This window comes from Panicum virgatum, chromosome 1N, assembly GCF_016808335.1.
Source record: "Panicum virgatum strain AP13 chromosome 1N, P.virgatum_v5, whole genome shotgun sequence".
In the NCBI taxonomy this organism is placed as follows: Eukaryota; Viridiplantae; Streptophyta; class Magnoliopsida; order Poales; family Poaceae; genus Panicum; species Panicum virgatum.
Genome location: NC_053145.1, coordinates 54,474,736 through 54,486,059, shown reverse-complemented (window position 1 = coordinate 54,486,059; position 11,324 = coordinate 54,474,736). Strand labels below are relative to the sequence as shown.

At 47.8% G+C, this 11,324-nt stretch overlaps 1 protein-coding gene across 1 annotated transcript; it reads left to right on the top strand.

Moving 5' to 3' along the window:
• Nucleotides 1–2,563: 2,563 nt before the first annotated feature.
• Nucleotides 2,564–5,460, top strand: LOC120656718. The gene is made up of 2 exons (XM_039934904.1): nt 2,564–2,765; nt 3,577–5,460. Exon 2 carries the CDS (start codon nt 4,025–4,027, stop codon nt 4,889–4,891), a length of 867 nt encoding a protein of 288 aa, XP_039790838.1. The 5' UTR covers nt 2,564–2,765; nt 3,577–4,024; the 3' UTR covers nt 4,892–5,460.
• The last annotated feature ends 5,864 nt before the right edge of the window (nt 5,461–11,324 follow it).

The following is an 11,324-nucleotide window of genomic DNA, read 5'->3' as shown; positions in this document are numbered from 1 at the left end:
TTTTGCATTTTTAAGTGCTCATAAAGTCAAAATGCTTAAATGCTAAAAAAAAGGGAAAAGTTTGGTTTACACCATCGGACTATCACAAAAATTCAATTTTCAATCTACGAAACCGGATAATAGAGACCATTCAACTATTGAGATCGGACAAATTTAGCCCCTTATGTGGTTTTTTATTGTGATAATTAAAAATATTCAAATTCAAACTAAAACATTCATAAGTAATTTATTTTTAAATAAAAAACATATGAAATGGGTATCAAATTTTTTTAGAAATAAAACCTATCTATTGGTACGATACTTGCCAGTTATCAAGTTCCAAATTTTTTATGTTCATAATATTTGGTTGCTTGTAGTTATACTTATTATTTTTTAATAACGAATAGATATAGAGCAATAACAGAAGCTTACATATTTAGAAAATTTTTAGGACTAGTTTCATATTTTTTATTTAAAATTATTTAGTCTTGATTTTTTTTATCTAATTAGATTTTTATTTTAAAAAACACAAAACCACCTTCTAAACCATCCTAATGGCCAAATTTGCACGATTCGATAGCTGGATGACCTATGTTATCCGGTTTTGTAGTTTAAGGTGGAAAATCAAAATTTTGTGATAGTTCGATTTTTTTTTGCAATTTAGCTCCTTTTTTTAAAAAAAAGTACATTTGAACCCGAGCGTACTTAATGCAAGTTTGACCCTAGGGGTCAGCCCCATAGCTCATGGCGTCTAGCCAAAACGTCTCGGTGCCTCCCCGTGAAGCCGATGTAGCATCGACATGGCCCGAAGTTCGGCATCAAGATTTGTGACGTCAAGCAGTTATCATGTAGGTGGGTCCTCTCTCCCCGCACCTACTCTCTCACTGCCGAGGCACTCTTGCTCGCCCGCCGTCGCTCGGGTCCGACTGCCACTTGCCGTGCCGCGCCTCCACCTCCGGCAACCTCGGCACCGCTGCCTCCTCTTCAGCGTGTCGTCCTCCGGCTGCATGCCAAACTCATCGCCTAAAAGCTTCAACTCCATTAGCTTGATCAAGAAAACGCAGATGCACATAAGAACCTGGATTCCTTGAGGTACCGCGACTTTCATCTTACTCCATGAAACGTAGATTGGTCCTGAGGAAGATAGGGGTGCTGGCTATGCAAAGAAGCTAGGAGGGGGGGGGGGGTAGGCGGAGGCACGATAAGAGAGAAAGGGAAAGAGAGGGGAGGAGAAGAGGGGGTGGGGAGTATATTAACATCTTGGCGCCAAGATTTGTGGAGCCGAGGTTGGCGTCGTGGCTTGTGGCATCGACCTTGGAGCCAAGATATGTGGCGTCGAGGTATCTACGACGATGGCACCAGGTCAGCCACGAACCACAGAACTTGGCGTCATAAGTCATGCCACCGAGACGTGTTACCTCGACGCCAACCCTCCAAAGATAAGTTTAGTTCGCCGAAAGATCCAAACGTGAATATTTTCTAAAAAGAGACTAAATTGCAAAAAGACGGCTACCTCCGCCGTGGACCACAGGCCCAACTTACCGAGTACATGTGTGCAGCCCACCGCGTCGGGCCGGCCTGACCGACTAGAGGAGGAGTCGTCGCCGACCTCATTGGCCTATCACGGGAGATATGGTTTCGAAATTCGAATTCGCACGCGAGGGCCACGTGATTTGATTCGCGGGAGGCACGTGAAACCAGTCGCGTCCATTTGCTCGAGCCTTGTGCAACGTGAAACCATGTTGAGAAAGAAAGAGACGGTACACGCACCTCCAAAACTCAATCTAGGGCATAAAAAAAACTCAGTCTAGAGCATCAATAGAAGCTGGGCGGCAGCTCGGACGCAATGCGTTGTATTTAAAGAGAAGCATGTTTGCGAGTTGCGACCCAAAGCACCCCGTTCCTCATTCTAAGCAGCAGCAGCAGCAGCCCGGCAGGAGTTCTTCCTCTTCTGCATCTTACAGAAGGAGGCGGTTTGTATAGCAGCGAAGAGCAACCTATGCTCGTCCCTGACCAACCCCATGGTCATCTCCCTTTCTCTGTTGCTCTTCGTTATTGTTCCTTGCTACCCCTTTACTTCTTTTGCTTGTTCCTATCTGGTGTCCCCGGCGACTGTTCTAGTGTTCTTTACTTCCACGGAATGTGCTTTCTATGAGTACTGCAAATATTGAGAGTTTCTTTTTTGGTTTGTTATGCAACCCCTTTAACAAATTCATCGATTTTTAGTCCCCGCCGTCAGATCTCAATCAAACATCATACATGAATCCAAAGCATCATGTAAACGTTATTCTCAAATCTAGTGGTGGTGAGCTTCTTGGGACCAGATTGCGTCTGTGATCCTGGCTCATGAAAAATATACATAACATTTACCTATTATTAAATGCAATGCTATTTCGGCCCATACGCTACATGTTTTTGCAATCTGCCACATCTACCCTTGAAGCCCAGCCCAATTACCTGACCTCCGGGTATAGAGCTCTTCTCAACCCTCAATCCTCGAGCGCCCACCGTCTGATCTGAATCGTACACTTGAGAAAACCGACAGAACTCAACCGCCTTTCATCTGATTTCTATAAAAGCGACCCTCTCACAACCCTAGTTATCAAACCCTCCGTCTCCTCAAGCCGCCGCGAACTCCCCGTCACTTGTTCCTCCTGCGCTACTTCCCTCCTGCAATCTGCCTCCTCCACCACCACCACCATTCCTCCGAGAAGACCCCTCCTTCGTGCCGTGAATTGAGGGCAAGACGAGTCATCAGCCATCGTTGCTCCTCCTTCAAGAACTCGGTAATCAAGCTCCACGATACCCCCACATCGTTCTTTGTTCATGCACTGTAGGAAGGCATTTCTCATGTTTGTCTTGATGTCTCACTAGCTTGATGCGGATTTTTTTAGGATTAGATCTCCGTAGGATTAGGTTATGCTTGGCAAAGCTTCGAATTGGCCAGAGTCCTGCTAAGCATCGCAAATCCAAATACAAGAGTCCTGCAAATCATCGTAGATCCATGTTTCCTTGGATCACCCAGATCGATCTGGATGGTCTTATAGTACAAGTTCGTGCAATTGTCAAAATGTTTCTATAGATGGTGGATGTTTGGATTTCTGAAGCAGATCTAACCCCTTGAGTTGTACCAACTAGCTGGATGTTTGGATTTTAAAAAACTGAATCAATTATAAAAGCATGTCAAATTATTGAAATCGTGCTGTCTATAGTAAAGATGTAGATTTTGAGCCGCTTTGGGCCATCCCAGCCAGAGTTTGAAGCCCCACGGAGGGGGTTTAAATTTTGGTTCCCATAAGCCTTCTATGCCCCCGGAAATGGGGTTAAAAGGGTGGCACCATAGTCGGCTTCCTATGGTCCTTTTATATTGACATCGAGAACTGATTTTATTAACAATGATATGTACGGTACGTAGTTTACGACACAGACTCATGCAAATATATACTAGCCAGTACTATTGCCTGTCGGATCGATATTTGAGCCTCCCAACACATGGTATATATGCAGTATATATGTACATGCTTTAGGGCTAGTTTGTATATATATATAGTTCCGTTTTGTGCTTTGAGTTTAAGCTTTAGACAATCTCTGTTGCAGGAAGTAAGTTCGTGTAGTGTGCGGTGAAATGGTTCCAATAAGAAATAGTGTTGTCCGGCACACACCGGAAAGAGTACATGCTGAAAAGCGATACTCTGATATGGAGAATCGTCATCAGACCCAATGTAGAACATATCCGTGACTCCATTGAGCAGCTGCGTAACTTGTTTGACACGGATGGCCTTTATGACGAGGGCCACGGGTCTACGTATGTCGTGGGGTATTCATTGGAGATGGCGAGCAACACATTGCTGATTAATCTAGTGAAGCCTATCAAGTACTTTCATGCCATCGCCATCAAGGATGGGGTTTCATACGAGCTTGTTGAGGCTGTGTCCAACTTGCTTGCTATCCAACTAGTCAGCTGTATTTTTTTTCTATACAAAATCAGTACCAGCCACCAGTCATCAGTCAGTCAGCAGTACTTTCTCCCATAATAAATCGGGCAATGTCCTGGTTAGGTAAAATAAACGGAAACGCCACACCCGGACCCGGTGATGGTCTCCTGGTGCTCCCAAGGCAGTGTACTGGTCCACCGCCGAGGTGGCGTCACATCAAGATTGCGGTGGAGGAGAATAAGGTCAAGGAATGGATTATTGCAGTCGTGCGAAGTGACAACATGTACTGTAAGGGTATCATCAACATGGGTTGGTATTGTTACGAGCTTCGGGAAAAGGATCCCAACCGGAAACTCCCACCCGAATACAATGCCATAGACGCCGGCTGCGACGTGAGCTACCACAGCATGATAGGATGCAGGTTAGAGGATGTCAAGCAGAAACTGATAGACGAGGGGCTGGGCTTCGGTTCCGCAGTGAGGTCCGTGAAAATACTCTCGCGCTACCACCCAGCTCATCTGAATCCTGAGGATCGCCGCCCCGGGATGCCACTGGCGAGCCTGGTCTTTTCGTTTGTGGAGGCCGCCAGGATGAATCCTCGCTGCTCCGGCTTAGGCGCAGAAAATGATGGGCGCTACTGGAGCATCGGGCCAGAACTTACGAGTCAGCTGTGGGATCTATCGAAGAACTGGCGGTACATGCCATACACTGTGCTGGATTGTAGGGATACCGGTGAATGGACCCCAAACAAGTACCTAGACGGGATCGGAAGGACTACCCGCCAACTTGCAGTAGGGACCCTCTCCATTGTGCTCAACAGCCCAGAGTGGTACTACGAAATCGCCGGACAGAAGCCAACCCGGATGGAACTAGTTCTGGACCCTGAAAAACAGCGCTGGTTTAAGCAATTGGCTTTGAAGAGGTTGATGAAGAAGAAAAAACGCCGCCTGATGGTGATGGGACCTTCTTCCCCTTAACACAACACAGTCGTCACACATGTCGCCAGCAAGAGAAGGAAGAAATGGGTACGTGTTTGTCAGAATAAGCTTGCATTGTGCGGGGTATGTGTTTGTGTTTCAGTTAGCGTCAGTTTGTTTCCTTGGGTTGTGCGCATGTGTGTAGCTCACTGAGCCTGTCGTTCGTGGTGGTGGAGAGCGAGTAGGGGTGCAAATAGGTGCTCTAAAGTATCTACAACCCTCTTTAGTTAAAAAATTTGTACTAAATTTTCAAAGTGAAAGCTTATTTTGAAAAACTGGTACAAATTTTTGAATTAAAGATGGGTAATAGATATTCTAAGAAGCACACATTTGTGCACCTCTAAGAGTGAGTCGTCGTCATCGTGTGATTGTGGAGTGCACTTGTGAGTGGAGTCTGTAATTTCCCTTCATCTATCACAATATAGCTGGAGTAAAGAAAAGCTGCAAGTTGTACGCCTGCAGCACAAAAACGGTTTTGTGTGTATTCTTGGTGCACTACATCAACTTTATGTTAATGCACTCGAGGGTTTCATTATATTTTGGTTAACTTAAATTATTGTTGGATTTGAGATATCTATTGTATGGAACACAATCAGTTCCCTCGGCATGTTATTCTTTTTCCGTGTGGGTGTTTCTTATGTTTTTGTTAAGTTGAATCATTGCAATTTGGATTAAATCATATAGTGTTTGCCTAAAGCTTGATAATTTTTTAGACATGATATTATTTGTTTTTAAGAATCTTGATTTTTTTCTATTCTGAAAACATTTGATATGTATTTATTCCCACCTATTTTTTTCATGTTGTTTTGTTCACTTTTTCATGATCATATATTGTCAGCAGGTCAGAGCGCCCAGCACCCTGCATGCTTGCGTGTGCGTCTAGGTAAGGTAAACTGCTGCGTCAACAGGTGAAACCGGCTGCCCAAACAAAGCTAAGATATTAAGCCATTAGAAACCCATTGAAATTCAGCCCGCACCTGACCAAGATTTTTATCTTGGCTTGGATTGCAAACAAACTACAAACTGTCAAACCCAGACCATAAACAGGGCGACAAAAACCAGAGTGTTCATCTCTTGTTCCTTGCTAATAACTCTGTGATTTCAGCTCTATTTTCGCACGTTTTCGTAGGGGTGCAAATTGGTGATTTTTAGGTGCACCTTCAACCATTATTAGTTCAAAATTTTATACTAATTCTTCAAATTGAGATCTTGTTTTGGAAAATTAGCACAAAATTTTGAAATAAAGAGGATTGGAGAGGCACCTAAAGGTCCACCAATTGATACCCCTACTTTTTCGCACATTTGATACCAAAACGAGTGAATGAAGATAATCTATCACGACGGGATTGGCGACCTTGCGCGAATATTGTGTTGGTGGCATGCCCTAATTTGTTGTGGTGGTTCATCATTGACCAGTACGTTCGATGATGGACGCCGCGCCACGAGGTGGATCGGTTTGTTCGTGGAGGTGTTGGGCACTTGCGAGATGGTGAAATCTATCGGCTGGCGATAACTTGATGAAGGTCCTCGGTGAAGACTGCGGCTGGGGATGCTCCTGCTCTCTGTGGACTTGTGGAGGAGACGAGGTGTGTCCGGTGTTTTTTTTTTTTTGAAGGTTCAACGGGGGGGAGAGGATCCCCACCTGGTTCATTCATCAGAGTGGCCCCTAACGGCCAGATGTAAAGTTTTACAGCATTTTAAGTTTTACATTGCCGAAGAGAAAGCACTACACCAAATATTGCTAACGCCGAGGTCCCACTTTGGGAGACGACAACTCCAGGCTCTAGCCTCTAATTTACAGCTTTGTAGAAATTGTGGGAGGGTCATGCTTTCCTGCCTGAAGACGATCCCATTGCGACGTTTCCAAAGCTGCCAACAGCACAGCAGAACAAAAGTATCAAAGTGAGTCGGCGGCAGGCTTCCCGGCTTCTGAAGGTGATGGAGGTCGCGGACTGCTGTGTCTGGTTCTAACTGCACACCCAATCTCTGCCAAAACGCAGCTGAGAAAGGGCAGAAGAAGAGGAGGTGCTCTGCTGTCTCTGGCGCCCCATCACATAGTTCACAGGTGGCATCATCCACAATCTTTTTGGTGAGGAGGTTGGACTTGCATTGCAGGCGACCATGCAAGAGCAAGTGTGTCCGGTGTTCGGATCAGCTTTGGCGGTGGAGCACGAAGTTGGGGACGATGCTAATCAATGGCGATGTGCATGCACAAAATAGCTACCGCATTGGCAACGATGCAAGTGGCTGTCCAACGGATTTTTTAGGCTGCTATTTATTTAATTACAAAATTGATATTTCATTTTAGTGCATCTCACGCGGTTCACGGGAAGCGACAGGCGCCGTGGCCCGTGGCGGCTCGAAGAAGCCCGGGCGGCCCGCCAGCCCCGATCAGGTTCGCGGGAGAACGGGCAGCGTGTTTTGGGGTTGTTGGGCATTTGGGCCGATTACGCTAGCGGAACGGGAGGTGGGCTGTCAGTTTTTGGTTCTACAAATTTCAAAAAGGAACAAGGATCCTCTCAAACGAGAAAGAGGAGAAACTGGTGACTTCGAAAGGCTCTGCACACAATTGATTTCTTCAACAACTAAATTCCTACCAGTAGTGAGGGGGCATCCTTTTTCAGAGCTTTTCAGACTGAACAGCCAAAGCCTCATGGCTCAGTTTTTTTTAAAAAAAAACAATTCCTTCAACAGACGCATCCCATCCGAATACAGTACACAGGTAACGGTTCATTACTCAACTGATGAAGCTGTGATGTTTTACTACTACAAAGCAACGAGCGAGCAGTCTTCACACCGAAGGAAACGAGGAATATATTCCCCTATATAGGCTGTATCCATCACGTATACCGTCTGCCCTTTCTTACAAAGCAGCAGCTTAGTACATTCCAGGTGGAGGGCGCTCCAAGAAGAAGGGGGGAAAAAACGAAATTCCTTGCTCGCTTTTGCTGGAGCTGGAGCATATACACAAAAAAACGAAATCCCCTAGGCTCCACGCGTATCATCTCCCCCTGCAAGAAACGAAACCGCGCGCATCCACCGTCAGCGCGCGTGACAGCTCCGTCCCGGCCCCTCGAACGATCGACAAGCACAAGCAGCTGCCTGGATGAAGCTGCACGTCAGCTTTCACCGCCTCTCCGGCCTCCTGTCGACGTCGCGCGCGACCGGGTGCGCGCTGCTGGCCCGTGGTGAAGAGATCGAGCTGCAGCTGCCGGAGGCCTCGATCAGTCGACCATCCATGGACACGGATCCACCAGAGGCCCTTCGTTCGCCACCCAGCCCGCCCTTATCCCAGGCGGCGCATGTACACCGCACACTGGAAAAGCTAGCGGATGATGGATGGATCATGGATCATGGATGGATGGCGAGAGCTCCGGAATTGGGAGGCCGAGAGCGATGTGCGGCGCAACACGAATCACACTCCGGCGGCGGCGGCGGCAGCAGCAGCTGCGATTTCCTTCTTTGCGGCAGCAGGAGAGGATCAGAGGGAATGATCGAGCGAAAAGTCTCGCGCGCAGCGCCCGGGTCCACGTCGGCAGCTCGCCGGCACCGATCGATCGATGTGACTGCTAGGTCGACGACGAGCTTGGAAGCGCAGAAGAAACCCAGTGGCCGTCGCGGCTGCTCTGACCTGAGAAAGCAATGCAAAGCAAAGCGGAGGTGACAAGAACATGCGGTGCGCTGTGTGCGGGCGGACAGGGACGGGCACTCGCCCCGCGATCTCAGGTTTGTTTTGTTGCTGCTGTTGGATTTGGTTGCCGCCATAATTCGGCGAAAGGCGCCCGCGCGTGGCCACCAGCTGAAAGCTGCTACTGCGAGTGTTTTTGCTTGTTGGCTTGTGCTGCTGGGAGTTGACCCTGCCTCTCGCATTGGTTGATTTTGTGTGGACGACGCTGCCATCCCATCTGTGTACATGTTCAGCGTCGACTCTAGATCGACTCTCCTGCGTTCCAATCCAAAGGTTTCGTGAAGGCACTTCATCACTGACTGACACAAGGATTCCTTTCCTTTTGTTTTTGAAAAACACAATATATATAGATGCAGACATTCAAAATCATATATTTTTATTGCTTCATCGGAATATAGTAGCTGTTATCTGATAGAAGTAAACCTTGGAACGTCTGTATGTCAGTAATTAATATATTGAGGTATGTCTTGTATTGCTGCGATTTGTTCATCATCAGAGATTTGCATTGGCCGGCGAGAACCACGGCGATCAATATACCATTGACAACTTTCAGAGCTCAACTTTAAGAGCTTCCTTTCTGTTTGGATAGAAGCGATCGATCTAGCAGCAGTTTCCAGGACAAACAGAAAGACGGAGCAGAGAGGACCACGCGATCGAAACGGCGAGGAGATTGCAGACGCAGAGGCTTCGTCTTGTTGCACGGCACCGGTTTGTACAGTAGACGATAGAGCATGAGCACAACGCCATGTCGCCATGGGGCCCCGTCCAACCCTTTCCGGGCGCACACAGCTTTTCGACGAGCGAGCATGATGAGTGCGTTCTTTCGGGACGGACGGCAGTTGGTGAAAAGATTTCGTGGGGGGAAAAGAGGTTGCGGAAGAAGCTAGCGTTTGCCCTACGCGCGCGTGCAGTCGCCCAAGAAAAGATTGGCCTGCGAGTGACTGAGTATTCGGTTATCTTTCTAACTTTCTTGACCAATGGCCATGCGATCCCCCCAAAAGGAGAAATTAACCCTTGTCCTCACGTTCTCACCGGTCACCGGTTGCCATGGTTGTTATCTAGCGCTAGCACCTGCCATGTCCACTAATTCTAGTCTACTTGTACTATGTTAGTAGTAGCACTATTGCTTCAAGAGCTTTTTATTTCTCCCTTTCGTTTTGTTGACCTTATACTTAAGTTCAAGAACAACAAAGTTTGGAGGAAAAAAAAGTAGCCTCGACTCTCAAGCCTATGGCCCGAGCGAGCCACTTTACCTTACGCACGAAGAGTGGTATCACAGACGACAGACCTCGCCGGGTCCTTATCCAACAAGTTGCACACGACCTGACCTCTCCTCCGTCCTTCCTCCCTTTCGCAAAGGTCCCCCTGCATTATTACACCGCTTTGCAAGAACGCGAGCAGTGGGTGTGGAGACCGACATGCCCGGAGGCCGGAGCCCCTACGCACGTTAGCGCTGGCCCTCGCCCGTGTCGCGTCGTGGCTCGTGCCCAGCCCATGCGGCCGCGAGACGACGACGCGCCGTGGTTGCAAAGGCTGCATGCCGGCGCGGCGGCGCTCGCGGTTGGCGGCCGCGCCGGCCCGGTCCCCTTTCTGCCGCCCGGCGCGCTTTACTCTTCCGGCCGGCCGGCCCTTTCCTCTCCTTTTCCGCTCGCCATCATGCCATGAGCACATGAGAGGGAGAGGGTCAGAGGGAGGCGAGCCGCGAGCGGGAGAAAGCTCGCAGCCTTGGGTGATAAGGACAAGGGAACCCTTTCGCTGATCTGCTTTTGGCGGTGCGAAGGCCGGGCCTGATCGCGTGCTCCTCTCTTCCTCCTCTCGATTCCCCTTTGCACACCGTTTTTGAGTTTTAACCGTATAGCTTCTTCTTCTTCTTTTTCTGTTCGGATTACTGGAACGACGCAGACGCGCGCGCACACACACGCATAAACACGATGGTCACGTCCCCGTTCGTCTGAAACCGTTGGAGCCTAATGAGCACGGGTCGTATCTTGTTGAATTATGCTACTGTGACATCAACGTGACTCTGATTTGGCCCTAAGAAGCAGTCACTGACGGCTCAGGCCTTATTTAGATCCCAAAATTTTACACTAAAAAATATCACATCGAATGTTTGGACATATGCATGAATTACTAAATAAAATCTATTTGCAAAATTTTTTACACGGGTGGGTTGAATCGTGAGATGAATCTAATAAGCCTACTTAATCCATCATTTGCAACAGTGATGATACAGTAATTATCCGCTAATTATGGATTAATCATAGATTAACTATGCTCATTAGATTCGTCTCGTGATTTACAATCCATCTGTGTAAAAAGTTTTATAAATTGACTTTATTTAGTGCTCCGAAATAGTAAGATTTTCTTCTAAAAATTTATGCCAAAAAAAATCTAAACACACCCACTTTACTCTTGATGCAATGTCACACTGCAAATTAGATTTGCCGCAGCACCAGCCCAAGTGGCCGCCTTTGTCATCGCGCCTAACCAGGCTGCAGGATACGCTGCCGCCGCTTTGCAGGTCGGCCAGGCAGCACAGCAGTGCGCCGCGCCTTTCCAGCAGGTGGAGCGAGCGGTGTCGTCGGATCATCGACCGTCTGAGTCTGATCGAGCTGATCCGACTATGCTTTCACGGGGCTGGCTGAACCTTTGGCGCCTTTGCTCCCAACAAGCGTAGCCTGCTTTTGCAGCTCTACTGCCTGCTGTTTCTCGACACCGCTCCTTTCACGAGCTTGGCCTTTCACG